The sequence below is a fragment of the Hyperolius riggenbachi genome, chromosome 10 (genome assembly GCF_040937935.1).
Source record: "Hyperolius riggenbachi isolate aHypRig1 chromosome 10, aHypRig1.pri, whole genome shotgun sequence".
Classification (NCBI taxonomy): Eukaryota; Metazoa; Chordata; class Amphibia; order Anura; family Hyperoliidae; genus Hyperolius; species Hyperolius riggenbachi.
This window is the reverse complement of record NC_090655.1, coordinates 69,177,729-69,198,127: the sequence shown is the minus strand read 5'-3', so window position 1 is coordinate 69,198,127 and position 20,399 is coordinate 69,177,729. Positions and strand designations below refer to the sequence as shown.

The window sequence follows — 20,399 nt, the reverse complement described above, 5'->3', positions numbered from 1 at the left end:
CCAAGTCACAACTTTCCAGAGTAAAAAAAAAATGCAACACGTACCACCAGATACTTAAAAAATGTGGCTATTTCGGCCCCCACCACACGGACGTTATTGGCTGCCTGTGAGTAGGGGGGCATTGAGCCTCCTTTCCAGTCCACACAGAAACAATTCACATCAGACACCTGCAGGAGAGCCTGGAACACAGAGGAACAGAGGGTGAGAACTCTAGTTCATCTACACAGCATAGATACACCTACACACGTGACACCCACCTTACACATATCCACCAGCCATTTCTTGTCACCCATCTCCAGGAAGCCGTGGATTATGAAGATTGTCTTCCGGCTGCTATTAAAGTTGGTGGCATCGACGGTGGAAACATTGGAGGCCCTGACCACCTGGAAGAGCCAAAAAATAAAATATAAAAAAAATTAAGCCAAAATGGAAAAAAAATGAAAACCATTTATACCGCTCTTAAAATTTAACCTTTCATGGCGTGACAGTCTGTCACTGCCACAGACAACTTCAGAAGCTGATGTTGTCTGGCTGAGCTGTCCATCCTTTACTTTAAATGAACACCGGAACAGGAACTTCTCGCATCACCAGCTCCATGTTGGCCATCTAAGCCCTTCCGGTTTACCAAATTTCGATATGAGGTTTCAGTTGTTATTGAAGGGTCACTGTCAAGTTTCACACAAGGCTACTGTATTTAAAAGTATAGGGGCCTTCACTGAGCTGAATAAGTATAGAGCAAGGATGTCCAGCACCAGTCCTCGAAGGCCATATCCAGGCCAGTGTTTAGGATGGACTGAGAAATGCGCTCTACTTGATGAACCACAATTTTCCTGGTTCAGGCCAATCAAATCATTTGAGTGGCTCCAAAAATGTGTGAGGACATCGGCCCTTGAGGACTGGAATTGGACATGCCTGGTATAGAGGGACCCAGTGCTGAACGTTTGGCTGTAGGAGGATCATAGAAGCCTTTGGATCATCCTTCTGCAATCCAACATCCTTTTCCAATCATAGATCCAATGTTTATATCAAATCTAATGTCTAAACAACTGCAAGTACCTTACAGTATATGACCACCCAAAATCCCATCACTAACTGGGAAACCAAATGCCTAATTTCAGTCTAGAGAGAGTTTTTGGAGAACCAGCTATGTTTTCAGAATGTGAACGGAAGCCAGAGAGCCGTGAGGACAGAGGAAAGCCAGGCCTAAATGACGAGAACATACATGCTCCACATAGTCGCTGCCTAAGCTGTGAATTAATCTGACATCCTAGTAATGCAAGGCAAGCCTGCTAATAACCAACTTCACCATGTCACATACCTCCTTCTAAGCCAAGCAATCAAATTATTATTATTATTTAGTATTTATATAGTGCCAACATCTTCTGCAGTGCTGTATAGACTTCACTGTCTTGTCACTTAAGTGTCCCTCAGAGGGGCTCCCAATCTAATGCCTACCATAGTCCTATGTCTATGTATCATGTAATGTAAGTATTGTAATCCAGGGCCAATTTAGGGGGAAGCCAATTACAGTGAACCTCCAGACTAAAAATATACTCAGCAGCACTGAAAAGGCTTGGTGTTTCTTTAACAGTTTCACAGCATCAGAACTTTGCTTTTCTTACCCAAGCCTGCTTTTTAGCAGCACAAAAGCTAAGCTCCGCCCAGCAAAGAACTCTATCTGAGCATTTTCCCCCTGATGCTGTGCAAAGCATGATGGGATTTCTGATGTTGTTGTTCTCGTTCTGCTGTTTTGGCGCACTTTATTTTTTTTTTTTTAATTGGAGATTTGAAGCCTAGCGCGCACAGCTGGGATGGGTGATCAGGACACAGGACAGTTGGAACTGTGTCTCATGTTCCCTGCCACCTTCTTTCAACCAAAAATATGGCTGCCCCCATGAAAACAGGGTGGGTAAGAGATTTTATTTCCTATCTATTTTAATGAACATAACTAATGTAACTTAATGACAGTATGTTGGTTTAGGCTGAAGTTCCCCTTTAACTTATTTGTATGTTTTTGGGATGTGGGAGGAAACCAGAGTACCTGCAGGAAAACCGGACAGATGCGGGAAGGACATGCAAACTTTGTGCACATAGTGTCCTGGCTGGGCTTCAAACGGGGGACCTAGTGCTGCAAGGAAAGAAAAATAAACACTACGCTACCATGCTGCCCATGGAGCAAACTTACTTGAAAGTGCTCAGGATTCTCTCTGGTAAAGAGCAGAAAACGGGTCTTGATCTCCTCTGGTGGCAATGGAAAAGGACTGATGGGCCTCTCTAGGGTGAAGCCATAAGGAGGACAATTGGAGAAACATCCCAACTCATCGAAGCATATCTTGGAGCAAGCTGTACATAGAATGAACAATATCAGCTTGAAGCAAAAATATATATTTAACTTGTTCCGGCAAACGTATGATGTACAAGCACATCCTGTCCATCAGCAGTGGTTGCGCATGCTCCTGACGCTCGTTCACTGCAGGAAATACTCGGCAGTGATTGGTGAATAGAAACATGTGTTCCCAAAGCCAATCAAAGTGAATGAATGATCATATTTTCAGCCAGAAGCCATGTTCAATCATTAAAATTAAAGTAAAATTGAATTATTAATTAAGTATAAAGAAAAACCATAGTAAAACAATTTACAAACACTTCCTGTTAACAATAAAGTGTAGCGACATCTAGTGGACAAAAATGGAAATTAACATAAAAATAATTTACAAAATACATCCCCAATATTTATTAACCCCTTCGTCTCCTCCCCTATAGTTACCCCAAAAAAGACAAAGTGACAGCATTTAAAAAATACATAAATAGTTACCTTAGGGACGCAAAACAGAAAGAATGCACCTTTATTTCCAAATAATATATTGTCGCCATACATTATACTAAGAGCATAATTTAAAGGGAACCTGAAGGTAGAAGTATGGAGGCTGCCTTATTTATTTCCTTCTAAACAATACCAGTTGCCAGGCAGCCCTGCTGGTCTATTTGACTGACTGTATTAGTGTCAGAATCACACCAGAAACAAGCATGCAGCTAATCTAGTCAAATCTGGCAATAATGTCAGAAACATCTGATCTGTTTCATGCTTGTTCGGGGTCTATGGCTAAAAGTATTAGAGGCAGAGCAGGATAGCTAGGCAACTGGTATTGCTTAAAAAGAAATACACATGGAACCCACCATACACCTCTCACTTCAGGTTCCCTTTAAATGGTGTGATAACTAGGACAAATGGACAATTAAAATGTGTGGGTTCTATCTACAATAGTATTGTTTATTTGAAAACGATGTCAGTTGGAGTTGGAGAAATAGTGCATTTCTTCTTTTTTTCCTTGGTTTTCCCTTTATAATGCATAGAAAATAAAGTCATTACTGAAAACAAATCTCACCCACAAAAAGCCTAATTTGTGGAGAAAAGAAAAACAAGATATAAATCATTTAGGTGTGATAAGCCATGATAAAGTTATGGCCAAATGAATGGAAGGAGCGCTGAAAGGTGAAAATGGCTTTTGGCAGGAAGGGTAAAATAAAGTGTGGCATGAAGTGGTTAAACTTGCACATTTGTCTGTCATCTCCAATAAAAGCACAATTACACCACCAGGTTTCCTGCAATTTTGCATACCCAAGTGCAAGGCGTAAAGCTGCACGTGTCATATTCCTGCAAGCCATCCTCAGGACTGCTTTCAGACACACCTCTTGTAGATTTTTCAAGCAAAGTGCAGACTGATGTTGTCACCAAATAAAAAAAGACACTTCAGTCAACATATTCCTTAGTTTCCAGAAGCTCAAATTTAGCTACTATATACCCTACAGTCTGTTCTGCTAATATTCATTACTGATCCATCTTTATGCTCGACTCAGTTTGGCAACTCCGAGAAGATTGTCTGCCTCCTGCCTCGACCTATGCCTGTTTACTGACCAAAATTGTCTGCTGCCTGTTCAGTTTAAGGGCTGCATTTTTAGGATTGCATTCTAAACAGCAGCCATGAGAGCCTGATGTAAAATCTGCTTCATTCAGCTGCAAGACAGAAGTAATTACCCTTTCAACTTTTCAACTCTAAAATGTTATAAGTAGTGTTTCTGCAGACAGATAAAACCGTTTTGGCTTCTGTTTACTTTTTAGTACCTCCGGCAGAATTCCTCAATCTGGTTTTCCTGCAGAATCTGACAAAATAAAAAAAAATCTATTGCCATCTGAAATGCAGTTTATTGCCTGGCTTAAAGGGTACTTGAACTGGCATGAAACATGATGAGATAAACGTGTATGTATAGTGCCAAGCATGTATATAACAAGGGGTTGTTCAATTTTCTTTTCACTGGAAGGGTTAAGATTTCAGGTATGTAAATTACAGTTTCTCTATAGCGGGATCTAGTTGGACTACAGCATAAACCTCAGTGATACCTAATTACAGACATAAAGCTCTTTGCTAGAAAAGAAAATTTTAAGCGACGCCTCACATCCAGGACATGTGTTATTTAAATCTCCCTTCTGGAAAACGTCTTAGACTTATAAAAACTAAGACAAATAGACTAAAGAACAGTTTTTATCCTTCAGCCATTTCTATGTTAAATGCTGCTAAGTGGCCATGTTGATAAGGGGTGTGTGCAATGCAATGTATGTAAGAATGGAATGTTATGCTGTCTTTGCTTTTGCTGGAAAATTGCACTTAAGAATTTCGTTGTACAATTTCGGTTGTTACAATGACAATAAAGATTTTCTTCTTCTTCTTCTTCTAGAAGAGAACAGCTTATGAGTGCAGTGATAGATAATAAAGTCAAAAGTTCCTAGATTGTGGCTCTGAAACACAAAATACTGCGTCATCAAGCTGAGACATTAAAACATTATACCTACTACTGGTATTTTAGCTTTTAAACACAAAAGAAAATTGTGGAATTCTAAAACAAAACAAAAAATCATATTTAGGAGCAGTGGTGCTCAGCAGAGCTCGAATATTCGAGTAGCTCGAATATTCGAGCTCTTTTTCAGCTATTCGAGCTCGGTATTCGAGCTCCGAATAGCTGGAGCTATTCGAATGGGGTATCCGAGTACACTCGAATAGCCCATTCACTATTCGAGCTATTCGAGCAACCCGGCGCTATTCGAGCTCGGTACCGAGCTCGAATAGCGTCATAGCCCAGATTGATGTCCTTAGAGCCAATCAGAGGGCTCCCAGGCCCTCTGACGGCAGCCAATCACAGAGGGGGACCCTGGCCAGCCCCTACCCTATAAATAGCGGCCGCCATGTTCCGTTTCTCCGTGCTTGCCTGAGACTTGTACAGAGAGAGAGTTGCTCCTTTGTGCTTTGGCTTAGCAAGAGCTCTATTGTGGTCATTTACCTAGCGTTTTTGCTCACATACACCTCCTATACACACCTATATTGTTGTTAGTTATTTAGACATTGTATTTTAGTTAGTAGCTTGTGTGTTACATTAGAGACAGGCAGCTGCTGCAAGCTTACAGGTTTAGGCCTCAGGGGGGCCTTGCCTCTGTGGGCAGCTGTCCTCTGTTTATTTCTCTCATCTATACCAGTATTTCTGCTGTCCTTTACTAATAGTATTGTAGTTATACTGTACTAGGAGTAGGACACTCACTGACTGTCACTGTTTATAGGCTACTAGCTAGCTCCTGCGTGTGTGCACTCACTCACTGTCTGTGTGTACACACACTCTATTTCCTTCTGATTACTGATAGATTATTGTTAGTTAGTTGTACTTACTTACTACTTACTCTTACTGTACCCGTAGGGACACTCACTGTCACTGTTCATATAGGCTACTAGCTCCTGCGTGTGCGCACTGCACTCACTGTCTGAGTGTACACACACAACACACACTCTATTTCCTTCTGATCGCTGATTGATTATCGTAATTAGTTAGTTGTACTTACTGTTACTACTTACTCTTACTGTACTAGGAGTCTAGGACACTCAGTCACTGTCCATAGGCTACTAGCTCCTGCGTGCGTGCACTCACTGTCTGAGTGTACACACAGCCACACTCCATTTCCTTCTGATCACTGATTGATTATCGTAATTAGTTAGTTGTACTTACTGTTACTACTTACTCTTACTGTACTAGGAGTCTAGGACACTCAGTCACTGTCCATAGGCTACTAGCTCCTGCGTGCGTGCACTCACTGTCTGAGTGTACACACACCACCCACACTCCATTTCCTTCTGATCGCTGATTGATTATTGTAATTAGCTAGTTCTACTTACTGTTACTACTTACTCTTACTGTACTAGGAGTCTAGGACACTCAGTCACTGTCCATAGGCTACTAGCTCCTGCGTGCGTGCACTCACTGTCTGAGTGTACACACACCACCCACACTCCATTTCCTTCTGATCGCTGATTGATTATTGTAATTAGTTAGTTCTACTTACTGTTACTACTTACTCTTACTGTACTAGGAGTCTAGGACACTCAGTCACTGTGTTCATAGGCTACTAGCTCCTGCGTGCGTGCACTCACTGTCTGAGTGTACACACACCACCCACACTCCATTTCCTTCTGATCGCTGATTGATTATTGTAATTAGTTAGTTCTACTTACTGTTACTACTTACTCTACTGTACTAGGAGTCTAGGACACTCAGTCACTGTGTTCATAGGCTACTAGCTCCTGCGTGCGTGCACTCACTGTCTGAGTGTACACACACCCACACTCCATTTCCTTCTGATCGCTGATTGATTATTGTAATTAGTTAGTTCTACTTACTGTTACTACTTACTCTTACTGTACTAGGAGTCTAGGACACTCAGTCACTGTGTTCATAGGCTACTAGCTCCTGCGTGCGTGCACTCACTGTCTGAGTGTACACACACCCACACTCCATTTCCTTCTGATCGCTGATTGATTATTGTAATTAGTTAGTTCTACTTACTGTTACTACTTACTCTTACTGTACTAGGAGTCTAGGACACTCAGTCACTGTGTTCATAGGCTACTAGCTCCTGCGTGCGTGCACTCACTGTCTGAGTGTACACACACCCACACTCCATTTCCTTCTGATCGCTGATTGATTATTGTAATTAGTTAGTTCTACTTACTGTTACTACTTACTCTTACTGTACTAGGAGTCTAGGACACTCAGTCACTGTGTTCATAGGCTACTAGCTCCTGCGTGCGTGCACTCACTGTCTGAGTGTACACACACCCACACTCCATTTCCTTCTGATCGCTGATTGATTATTGTAATTAGTTAGTTCTACTTACTGTTACTACTTACTCTTACTGTACTAGGAGTCTAGGACACTCAGTCACTGTGTTCATAGGCTACTAGCTCCTGCGTGCGTGCACTCACTGTCTGAGTGTACACACACCCACACTCCATTTCCTTCTGATCGCTGATTGATTATTGTAATTAGTTAGTTCTACTTACTGTTACTACTTACTCTTACTGTACTAGGAGTCTAGGACACTCAGTCACTGTGTTCATAGGCTACTAGCTCCTGCGTGCGTGCACTCACTGTCTGAGTGTACACACACCCACACTCCATTTCCTTCTGATCGCTGATTGATTATTGTAATTAGTTAGTTCTACTTACTGTTACTACTTACTCTTACTGTACTAGGAGTCTAGGACACTCTGTCACTGTGTTCATAGGCTACTAGCTCCTGCGTGCGTGCACTCACTGTCTGAGTGTACACACACTAAATTTACTTGTGATTACTACTGATTATTGTAACTGCTAGTTGTACTTCCTGACTGTTACTACTTACTTACTGTACTAGGGGACACTCACTCAGTCACCTCACCAACCAACCCACTCCATTAAAGTACCCCACTTTTCACCCGCCCTTTTAAAAAACTTTTGTCTATACGCCCAAAACATTGAAGATGTCTGGAAGTGGCAGCCAGCGCGGTTTGGGCAAGGGGAAGGGCAGCAAGGGAATCAGGAGGAGAGGGAGCAGCATTGTGGCAAGCCGCGGCCGCGCCACCATGCACAGTTCCGCAGCAGCAGCAGCAGCGTCAGTGGCTAACATTCCTCCCATAGCCACTGGCCGTGGACGCCTTGGGCGCCGCCCAGCAGGAGCATCTGCAACTGACGCTGCAGAGACACAGCAGCAGCAGCGTGTAGCACCTGCTCCCATTTTCCTCCAGCCGGGTCGGAAACGTCCCATTGAGGAAAAGGATGCAGACACTGTGGTGCAACTCATGACGGAGGATGAGCAGCCCGCCATCAGCTCTGCATCCGAGGCCTCCACCCTCACCACCACCACCACCACCACCACCACCCCTGTTCGCAGCAGCCGCCCAGCAGGGCCTGGGGAGGAGGCCAGTTCACCATCAGTCGCCGACCTGTCACTCAGCAGTCTTTTTACCCCAGGCACCATCAGGGTATTGTCTGCTGTTGTTGGCGATTTTGAGGAGGAGATGCTGATGGGCACTTTGGGGGAGGAGGGATTGGACAGCAAGACTGTGGCGACAGTCAAGCGTCCCATCCATGCATCAGGAGAGGAGTTTGAGGGGTCATCATCCCAGCAGGACATGTTTCAGGAGGGGCATGATGATGATGACCCGGTGACAGACAGAGACTGGGTGCCACCACCTCCAGGGGATGTCGTCCTCAGCAGCTCTGAGGAGGAGGAGGAGGATGCGCTTGTGGGCCTTGCAAGGAGGCGCATCATTGCAAGCATTGGCAGCGTCCCACAGCCTGCTGGTGTCTCAGGCTCAGCAGCAGCAGCAGCAGCATCAGCCAGTACCACCACCAGCCGCACCCAAGCCCCCCCCCCCCAACCACCACAGGGAGACAGGCAGCAGCGCTTCCATGCCGTAGGGGGAAGTTTCTGTCACCAATCTGGCGGTTTTTCACAATGCCCACTGTGTACAGCAAGTACGCCACTTGCAACCACTGTCAGCGGAAGTTGAGCAGAGGTGCAGACCCCTTAAAGTTCAGCACCAGCTCGCTCATCAACCACCTTGCGGCTAAACATTTCCACCAGCATGAGGAGTTCCAGAGGCTGAAGGCATCTGCTGCTGGCAGTGGCACCACACCCATCACTGCACAGCCTTCAGCAGCAGCAGCAGCAACAGCAGCCACCCGCCCTCCTGCTCCTCCAGCAGCACCAGCAGGAGTGCAGAAACGCACTGCTCCTCCCCCCTCTGCAACTCCTGCCGCCGACACTGAGGCCTGTTCTGGCAGCCAGTCCTCAGTGGCCTCCTCTGCTGTGTCTGCTGATTCCCGTGTCAGCAAAAGGCCACGCCAGAGCCTTTTGAGCGAGTCCTTCCAGGGGGTGGTTAGGGCTCTGCCTCCCAGCAGCCGTCGCGTGCGGCAGCTGAACGGCTTGCTGGCACGGGCCATGTGCTCCCAACTCCTGCCGTACACGCTCGTGCAGGAGGGGAGCGACATTCGTGCGCTGCTTGCTTGCGCAGCCCCAGACTGGCAGCTCCCCAGCAGACACTTCTTTGCCCGCAAGGCCATTCCTGCACTGCACCGCTTTGTGATGGCCAATGTGGAGCGAGGGCTGGAGCACACGGTTGGTGAAAGGGTCCACGTCACCATGGACTCCTGGAGCAGCCGCTTCGGGACAGGCCGCTACCTGTCCTTCACTGTCCACTGGGTCAGCTTGGTGGAAGGGGGTGAGGATGGGAGAGCAGCAGCGGGCACAGCAGCAGCAGCAACACAGTGGGTGGTGCCACCCCGCAGGGTCAGGGGAACTGCAGCAGGTTCCTCCGATCCTCTGCCATCCTCCGGCACACCTGGCCAAACCCCCCGCCTCAGCAGCAGCGTGAAGGCCCGCCACTGCCAAACGCTGCTGCACTTGGTCAGCCTTGGGAAGACCAAGCTGACGGCAACCCATGTGTTGGCCAAACTCCAGGAGCAGGAGAGGATTTGGCTGACCCCCAGAGGCCTCAGAGTCGGAGAGGTGGTGGCCGACAATGGGGCCAATCTGGTTGCCGCAATAGACAGGGGAAACCTGACCCACATCCCCTGTCTTGCCCACGTGCTGAACCTGGTGGTGCAGAAGTTCCTGCGCACCTACCAGGGGATGGGCGAACTGCTGGAAACGGCAAGGAATGTTGTGCGTCACTTCCGGCGCTCGGCTGCAGCCTGTGCGAGCCTGGAAGACGTGCAAAAGGAGCTGGATCTGCCACGCCATCGGCTGATCCTTGACGTTCCGACTCGCTGGAACTCCACCCTGGCGATGTTGGAGCGTCTGGTTGAACAGAGGCACGCTGTCAAACAGTACCTTGCCCTGGCCACTGTTTCCGCAGCTCAGAGAAGGGACAAGACCAGCAACATCCCGTCCATCGTCCCCGATGATGACTGGAGGCACATGCAGCAGGTGTGCCTAGTGCTGGCTCCCTTCCTGCAGGCCACAAACATGGTGAGCAGGGACCATGCTATGGTCTGCGAGTGGGTGCCCCTGGTTTCTCTGCTGAACAGGGCCCTCGATGCTTTGCTGGAACAGGGAGCGGCAGCCTTGGACCAGCAGGAGCGGCAACCAGCTGCGCAGTCCACCTCTGAGGGGGAGGAGGAGGAGGACTTGGTGGAGGTCCCTGACCTGGCTGCTGATGAGGGGGATCAGCACAGCGCAGCTGAGTTGGTGCGGGGGTGGAGAGAGGATGAGGCGGCAGAGGAGGAGGATGAGGACAGCACTGACGTCGATGTGCCAGCAGACGTGGCCCGCCTCTTCCCAATGGCAGCGCACATGCTGACGTGCCTGCGCAGGGACCCCAGGGTGATCCAGATGAAGCAGAGGGAGGACATCTGGATCAGCATGATGTTGGACCCACGCCTCAAGGGGAAGTTGAGCCAGTTCCTGCCGCCTGCAGGAGGAGACCCAGCGCAACAAATAAGGAGCTTGCAGCAGGCCCTTGTTGAGCGCTTGGAGGAAGCCTTCCCCCAGCCTTCCACCCCCACTGTCCAGCAGCCAGCACAGAGGCAGCAGCAGGTGCCTGCATCCAGCAGCAGCAAGCGCCCCACAGACCTGCTGTCTCTCAGCCACGAGCTCTACAGGACTGTAGAGGCTCCGGCAGCAGTGACTAGAGAGGAGATGCATGCAGCAGCATCCTCCTCCGGTCACAGCCAGCGCCTGACCCGCATGGTGGCTGACTACATGGGGTCGTACAGCGGGCTTGACAGCGATGCCCCTGTTGATCCCATGGAGTATTGGGTCAAGCGCATGGAGATCTGGAGCGAGCTGGCGCAGTACGCCCTGGAAGTGCTGTCCTGCCCCCCTTCCAGCGTGCTGTCCGAGCGCTGCTTCAGTGCAGCTGGTGGCGTGGTCACCGAGAAACGCTCACGTCTGTCTCACAAGTCTGTGGACAGACTGACGTTTCTCAAGATGAACCAGGCGTGGGTGGAAGGCGAGTTCCTGGCCCCTGTTGTCGGCGAGAGGGGGACATGAACTGGCTGCCGGAACCATCGTTAATGTGCCTTACCACCCTTTACCACCTCCTGGCTCCTGCTCACTAAGCCAGCCTGGTTCACTTTGACTATTACGTCGCCTGCAGCCACACATTTTACACCTACAGTGGGCTGCTGTGTACTGCCCTTCTGCTGTCTGTCTGTGTTTCCCACTGCCAGGGTACACAGAATTACCTTCTTCTGCTGCCACTCTGCCACCAGCTATTACGTCAAACAATAGCTATATTGGTTGCAAAACCAAAACCAAACAAACCATTAAAAAAAAAAAAGGTTTAATTTTTCTGAGGTGCCCGGGTTGAAAACTGTGTTGTTCCAGTTGTGTATTGGACACAATGTGGGCTGCACGACCGCTGTCTGGGACCTCCTGTTGTGTTTATTTACAGCCCTGGTATCACCGCTAGGTACCAGGGCTATTATGTCACGCTGCCTACCTGCTGCCACACTCACACTGCTCCTCCATACCTCCTCCTGCTGCTGCTGCTGCTGTCTGTCTGTGTTTCCCACTGCCAGGGTACACAGATGATTTACCTTCTGCTGCCACTCTGCCACCAGCTATTACGTCAAACAATAGCTGCTCGCCTACTCCTCCATTCCTCCTCCTGCTGCTGCTGTCTGTCTGTGTTTCCCACTGCCAGGGTACACAGATGATTTACCTTCTGCTGCCACTCTGCCACCAGCTATTACGTCAAACAATAGCTGCTCGCCTACTCCTCCATTCCTCCTCCTGCTGCTGCTGTCTGTCTGTGTTTCCCACTGCCAGGGTACACAGATGATTTACCTTCTGCTGCCACTCTGCCACCAGCTATTACGTCAAACAATAGCTGCTCGCCTACTCCTCCATTCCTCCTCCTGCTGCTGCTGTCTTTCTGTGTTTCCCACTGCCAGGGTACACAGATGATTTACCTTCTGCTGCCACTCTGCCACCAGCTATTACGTCAAACAATAGCTGCTCGCCTACTCCTCCATTCCTCCTCCTGCTGCTGCTGTCTGTCTGTGTTTCCCACTGCCAGGGTACACAGAATTACCTTCTTCTGCTGCCACTCTGCCACCAGCTATTACGTCAAACAATAGCTATATTGGTTGTAAAACCAAAAACCAAAAAACCATAAAAAAAAAAAAAGGTTTAATTTTTCTGAGGTGCCCGGGTTGAAAACTGTGTTGTCCCAGTTGTGTATTGGACACAATGTGGGCTGCACGACCGCTGTCTGGGACCTCCTGTTGTGTTTATTTACAGCCCTGGTATCACCGCTAGGTACCAGGGCTATTATGTCACGCTGCCTACCTGCTGCCACACTCACACTGCTCCTCCATACCTCCTCCTGCTGCTGCTGCTGCTGTCTGTCTGTGTTTCCCACTGCCAGGGTACACTACACAGATGATTTACCTTCTGCTGCCACTCTGCCACCAGCTATTACGTCAAACAATAGCTGCTCGCCTACTCCTCCATTCCTCCTGCTGCTGTTGCTGTCTGTCTGTGTTTCCCACTGCCAGGGTACACAGAATTACCTTCTGCTGCCACTCTGCCACCAGCTATTATGTCAAACAATAGCTATATTGGTTGCAAAACCAAAACCAAACAAACCATTAAAAAAAAAAAAAAGGTTTAATTTTTCTGAGGTGCCCGGGTTGAAAACTGTGTTGTCCCAGTTGTGTATTGGACACAATGTGGGCTGCACGACCGCTGTCTGGGACCTCCTGTTGTGTTTATTTACAGCCCTGGTATCACCGCTAGGTACCAGGGCTATTATGTCACGGCGAGCTGCCTGCCTCATTGACTGCCTGCTGCCACACACTCATCCTCCTCCTCCTGCTGCTGAATTTACCTCCTGCTGTCTTTGTGTTTCCACTGCCAGGGAGCACATACAATGGCGCTTCCAACATGCGTGCGCCCACCAGCTATTTGTTACGCTCAAAAATAGCTGCATTTCTTTAAAAAAAAAATTGAAAAGAGAAATACGTGAAGAAGAAGAAGACGATATTGAAAAAGAAGGAGAAGGAGAAGATGAAGATGAAGAAGAAGATGAAGAAGAAGATGAAGAAGATGATGAAGAAGAAGATGAAAAAGAAGAAGAAGATGAAGAAGATGAAGAAGAAGAAGATGAAGAAGAAGAAGATGAAGAAGAAGAAGAAGAAGATGAAGAAGATGATGAAGAAGATGAAGAAGAAGAAGAAGAAGATGATGAAGAAGAAGAAGATGAAGAAGAAGAAGATGAAGAAGAAGAAGAAGATGAAGAAGAAGAAGATGAAGAAGATGAAGATGAAGATGAAGAAGAAGAAGAAGAAGATGAAGATGAAGAAGAAGAAGAAGATGAAGAAGATGAAGAAGAAGAAGAAGAAGAAGATGATGAAGAAGAAGAAGAAGAAGACAATATAGAAGAAGAAGAAGAAGATATAGAAGAAGAAGATCTAGAAGAAGAAGAAGAAAGATAAAGAAGAAGAAGAACAAGTATATACAGTAACACTACTGAACAAAATTAAGGACACAACTTCTCTTTCCACATTTTTTTTTAAAGGAACATCCCCACATAATCACTTGCTGTTGTTACTTGGAAAAAAAGATGTTTCTTGCATCATTCACCCTCAAAACAAGTGTTGGAAGCTATTTAAGGCCAATTCGAATAGTCAGCTCGAATAGTGAGCTCGAATACCGACTCGAATAGTGAGCTCGAAGTCCGAGGTCGAATCGAATAGTAAAAATTATTCGACTCGAATATTCGACTGACCTCGAATAATTTACTATTCGAATTCGACCAAACTCGAATTTTAAAAAGGGGTATTTGAGCATCACTATTTAGGAGTAAAAGGACAGAAACGACTATTTCCTCCTCCTCTATCCTTCTAAACTGTTAGCTTGGACCGTTCCTTATTGCTGCCATTTATTTTCTCTAGCCACTTGTCTGTCTAACTTGTATATTTTGCAATGCCTGTATTATGTGCCGATCTTTGTAACTTACTTTTTTACAGAGCAACAGAAGTCAATTAACTTATGTAAGAAATAAGCAAATATATGAACATAATTAATGAATACTTACACCCTCCTACAGTAACAGCTAGGGAAAGCACAAGAAGCAGCTTGCCAATCATCTAAGGGGGGAAAAAACACTTTACAGAACTAAACTGTTATTAGACTGTACAAACATTCATAGCTGGAATGGAATACATTCATGTATTAGTCAATACAAGTTTATCTCTTTGTACAACATTTGTCCCTAGGAATCTTTTTTGAGAGTTTTTGAGACTTTTTGGTTTGGGACCAATCCTATGTGGAAGGTGACTTTGAGGTTTATACTTATGTCCTTTTTGTCCCATCCCCTTTTCCCTTTATCTACTATTACATGGAACAGAGATTTGGAATGTGGTAAAGAGATAACTCCAGTGGTGTTTAGAGATACAAAATATCCGCCCAACTGATTCAGTTTAAAGCAGACCTGAACTCCTCTCTGCTCTAAAAGATACGCAACAGAATAATAACCTTTAAACAAAAAACATATCTTTGTTACAGCTGATACAAATCCTAAAATAGATCTGCACTGTTTCTGCTTCCTGATTCATGGAAGCAGACATATTGTTTACACCTTGTGCTTTCAAATTAACTTATCTGCCATCTCTGCCATAGGCAGTCATGTGACACAGTGGGGAGATCAGATTTGCAACTTGTCATTAGACACAAATGAGGGGGAATTAACCAAACTAAACTCTTTAAATACATACAGGGTGCATTTCTTTATGTGTTTCTTCTGTCCTGTGCAAGAGTTCAGGTCCACTTTAATAAACTCCATCCATATCTTAAAATGTCGCTTGATGGCTAACTGTACCTTAAAGTGAATTTTTAACCACTTCAGGACCACAGTGCTAAACCCCCAAAGACCAGGCTATTTTTTGTTAAATTGGCCACTGCAGCGTTAAGGCCAAGCTGCAGGGCCGCACAACACAGCACACTAGATATCTCCACAAAGCCCCCATACCACCCCCCCCCCCCCCCCGCTTTTTTTATCCCCACCAACAGAGCTCTCTGTTGGTGGGGTCTGATCAGGCTTTTTTTTTTTATATTTATGTTAATTTTTGTTTACATTTTTTTTACTATTTATTTTTTAAAACCCTCCCTCCCCCAGCCAGCCAATCATGGCGATCAGCTCTCATAGGCTTCAGCACATGGCTGTCCCCAGTACAGCGCTGCTGCTGATCGCAGCACTGTAGTACTAAAAAGACGGTGGTTTTGCCGCTCGGAGACTGAAGGCGGGGCGGAGCTCCACGCCTCCAAAAGGAAATGGTAAGGCAGATACAGCAGACACAGAAGGTAAGGCAGATGCAGCAGACACAGGAGGTAAGACAGATACAGCAGACACAGGAGGTAAGGCAGATACAGCAGACATAGGAGGTAAGGCAGATGCAGCAGACACAGGAGGTAAGACAGATACAGCAGACACAGGAGGTAAGGCAGATACAGCAGACATAGGAGGTAAGACAGATACAGCAGACACAGGAGGTAAGGCAGATACAGCAGACATAGGAGGTAAGGCAGATACAGCAGACACAGGAAGTAAGGCAGATGCAGCAGACACAGGAGGTAAGACAGATACAGCAGACACAGGAGGTAAGGCAGATACAGCAGACATAGGTGGTAAGGCAGATACAGCAGACACAGGAAGTAAGGCAGATGCAGCAGACACAGCAGGTAAGACAGATACAGCAGACACAGGAGGTAAGGCAGATGCAGCAGACACAGGAAGTAAGGCAGATGCAGCAGACACAGGAGGTAAGGCAGATGCAGCAGACACAGGAAGTAAGGCTGATGCAGCAGACACAGGAGGTAAGACAGATGCAGCATACACAGGAGGTAAGGCAGATGCTGCAGGCACAGGAGGTATGGGTGATGCAGCACACACAGGAGGTAAGGCAGATACAGCAGACACAGGAAGTAAGGCAGATGCAGCAGACACAGGAGGTAAGACAGATACAGCAGACACAGGAGGTAAGGCAGGTGCAGCAGACACAGGATGTAAGTCAGATACAGCTGACACCGGAGGTAAGGATGCAGCAGACACAGGAAGTAAGGCAGATGCAGCAGACACAGGAGGTAAGACAGATACAGCAGACACCGGAGGTAAGGCAGATACAGCAGACACAGGAGGTAAGGCAGATACAGCAGACATAGGAGGTAAGGCAGATACATCAGACACAAGAGGTAAAGCAGATAGGCAGACACAAGAGGAAAGGCAGATGCACCAGGTGCAGGAGGTAAGGCAGATACAGCAGACACAGGAGGTAAGGCAGATGCAGCAGACACAGGAAGTAAGGCAGATGCAGCAGACACAGGAGGTAAGGCAGATACAGCAGACACAGGAGGTAAGGCAGATGCAGCAGACACAGGAGGTAAGGCAAATACAGCAGACACAGGAGGTAAGGCAAATACAGCAGACACATGAGATAAAGCAGATACAGCAGACACAGGAGGTAAGGCAGATACAGCAGACACAGGAGGTAAGGCAAATACAGCAGACACAGGAGGTAAGGCCTGTGTGGTGTTTTTGGTAAGCTGAAGTGGAGAGAGGTAAGAAAAAGTTGTGGGTTCCTTGACACCCACTAGGCCCCAGGCACCTGCCTAGTTTGCCTGGTGGATAATCCTGCTCTTCACAGGGGCTACTTTTACACCCCTGACCAAAAATATATATAAATAAACTTTGTTTTGCATGGAAGACAGACTGTAATGCATATAGAGAAGGTGATGAGCTGCGGATAACATTTACACAAACATCATAAGACAATATAAAACATAAAAATATAATCTAAGACATAAACATAATAATATAAACATAAGACATAAACCGCAGGAAACAATCCAATTACACAAAATGAATTCATTAACACCTAACCTTAATGCACCTTCTAAAGTAGGTAACTCTACAGACCCATTCCCATGGTTACCTTAGCCAGCCAGGAGACAGCAGAGCAACCAAAAGTTCCTTCTCTCACCTCCTGCTCAGAGTATTTTATCTCCATAACTCCACCCCCTCTGCAGATCTCACCTCCCTTTTTTGGAGCGAATTGGCTGAAATAATTCTTTTCATCAAGTTAAAGCCTATCTCCCCCCTAAGGTAAGTTTAGCAGGAAGTGGAGGCTGGCAAACCTAGGCAAGCGGAGTTGGGTCAGATGCAGTTTGTATCTTATTTTTATACTCTTATCTCTGAAGGTAGAATGAATGAGTTCTTACACAGTCAGAAGTATTTGTGAAGCTCTGTTGCCCTTTAAGGTGTATAAACAGTTAGTTTTAAATAAAATATGACCAGTTTAAAGCAGACTGGAACTCAGAACATCCTCTCTGCTCTAAAAGATACAAAATAGCATAATAACCTTTAAACAAAAAAACATTAATTTGTTACAGCTGATACAAATCCTAAAATAAATCTTTACTGTTTCTACTTCCTGAACCATGGAAGCAGACATATTGTTAACATCCTGTGCTTTCAATTGAGCTTATCTGCTATCTCTGCCATAGGCAGTCATGTGACACCTCACAACTTGTGATTAGACACAAATGAGGTGGAATTAAACAGGCTAAACGCTCTAAATACATACATGTTTTCCTTATGTCCTGTGCAAGAGTTTAGGTCCACTTTAAGGACAGGAAACTGTTCTGTTAACGTGGACCTGAACTCTTGCACAGGACAGAAGAAAAACAGAGAGAAATGTACCCTGTAAACATGCAAATTTTATTGGAATTCCACGTGAAAGACCAATACAAAGTGGTGTTCATGTGAGAAGTGGAACGAAAATCATACCTGATTCTAAAACTTTTTTTACAGATAAATAACTGCAAAGTGGGGTGTGCGTAATTATTCGGCCCCCCTGAGTCAATACTTTGTAGAACCACCTTTTGCTGCAATTACAGCTGCCAGTCTTTTAGGGTATGTCTCTACCAGCTTTGCACATCTAGAGACTGAAATCCTTGCCCATTCTTCTTTGCAAAACAGCTCCAGCTCAGTCAGATTAGATGGACAGCGTTTGTGAACAGCAGTTTTCAGATCTTGTCACAGATTCTCGATTGGATTTATATCTGGACTTTGACTGGGTCATTCTAACACATGGACATGTTTTGTTTTAAACCATTCTATTGTTGCCCTGGCTTTATCTTTAGGGTTGTTGTCCTGCTGGAAAGTGAACCTCCGCCCCAGTCTCAAGTCTTTTGCAGTCTCCAAGAGGTTTTCTTCCAAGTTTGCCCTGTAGTTGGCTCCATCCATCTTCCCATCAACTCTGACCAGCTTCCCTGTCCCTGCTGAAAAGATGCACCCCCAGAGCATGATGCTGCCACCACCATATATGACAGTGGGGATGGTGTGTTCTGAGTGATGTGCAGTGTTAGTTTTCCGCCGCACATAGTGTTTTGCATTTTGGCCAAAAAGTTCCATTTGGGTCTCATCTGACCAGAGCACCTTCTTCCACATGGTTGCTGTGTCCCCCACATGGCTTGTGGCAAACTGCAAACGGGACTTCGTATGCTTTCTGTTAACAATGGCTTTCTTCTTGCCACTCTTCCATAAAGGCCAACTTTGTACAGTGCATGGCTAATAGTTGTCCTATGGACAGAGTCTCCCACCTGAACTGTAGATCTCTGCAGCTCGTCCAGAGTCACCATGGGCCTCTTGATTGCATTTCTGATCAGCCTTTTCCTTGTTCGGCCTGTGAGTTTAGGTGGATGGCCTTGTCTTGGTAGGTTTACAGTTGTGCCATACTCCTTCCATGTCTGAATGATCGCTTGAACAGTGCTCCGTGGGATGTTCAAGGCTTTGGAAATCTTTTTGTAGCCTAAGCCTGCTTTAAATTTCTCAATAGCTTGATCCCTGACCTGTCTGGTGGGTTCTTTGGACTTCATGGTGTTTTTGCTCCCAATATTCTCTTAGACAACCTCTGAGGCCCTCACAGAGCAGCAGTATTTGTACTGACATTAGATTACACACAGGTGCACTCTATTTAGTCATTAGCACTCATCAGGCAATGTCTATAGGCAACTAACTGCACTCAGATCAAAGGGGGCCGAATAATTATGCAAACACCACTTTGCAGTTATTTATTTGTAAAAAATGTTTGGAATCATGTATGATTTTTGTTCCACTTCTCACGTGTACACCACTTTGTATTGGTCTTTCACGTGGAATTCCAATAAAATTGATTCATATTTGTGGCAGTAATATGACAAAATGTGGAAAACTTCAAGGGGGCCGAATACTTTTGCAACCCACTTTATGTATTTAGAGAGTTTAGTGTGTCTAGTTCCCCCTCATTTGTGTATAATCACAATTTGTAATTTGATTCCTCCCCTGTGTCACATGACTGCTTATGGCAGAGATGTCAGATAAGCTCATTTGAAAGAACAGGATGTTAACAATATGTCTGCTTCCATGAATCCGGAAGTAGAAACTGTGCAGATTTATTTCAGGATTTGTATAAGCTGTAACAAAGAAATGTTTTTTGTTTAAAGGTTATTATTCTGTTTTGTATCTTTTAGAGCAGAGAGGAGTTCAGGTCCGCTTTAAACTGAATCAGTTGGGCGGGTTTTTTGTATCTCTAAACACCACTGGAGTTATCTCTTTACCACATTCCAAATCTCTGTTCCATGTTTTTGTTTAAAGGTGCAGGTAAATACTGGGCCTGCACAAGTATGCATAAGCATGGTACAGCACTGCACCTGCTCGAGTATGGCCACGCCTGCACAAGCATGGTACTGCGCCTGCACAAGTATGGTCGCGCCTACACAGGAATGGTACAGTATTGCACTTGCACGAATATGGCGGCATAGTAAGCCCAAGCTCCGTGCTCCTGCAAGCCTGACCGTGCTTACGCGTGTGCACAACTGTGCTCATGCATGAAGAGGATCATTGCTCAGATCTTTCAGAAGATCTTTTCATGCAATGGCAGCTGTGAGGACACAGGAGGCCTCTACAGGATCCAGAGACTCCCATATTGTTAGGCAAGTATGTGTTTTATTTTTCTTAAAGGGCATCCAAGGTGACATGTGGCATGATAAGAT

General features: G+C 46.0%; 1 protein-coding gene across 4 annotated transcripts in view; it reads right to left on the bottom strand.

Annotated features, from left to right (window-relative positions):
- The window catches only part of LOC137536358 (pancreatic lipase-related protein 2-like), a 63,599-nt gene that overhangs the window by 31,824 nt on the left and 11,376 nt on the right, over nt 1–20,399 (bottom strand). For 2 of the 4 annotated variants that reach the window (XM_068258542.1, XM_068258540.1), the window contains exons 2-5: nt 14,407–14,458; nt 2,186–2,343; nt 258–383; nt 45–179 (exon numbers count right to left, since the gene is read on the bottom strand). In XM_068258542.1, the coding sequence (XP_068114643.1) occupies nt 45–179; nt 258–383; nt 2,186–2,343; nt 14,407–14,458 (471 nt within the window). The other 2 variants (XM_068258543.1, XM_068258541.1) reach the window with 2 other exon arrangements.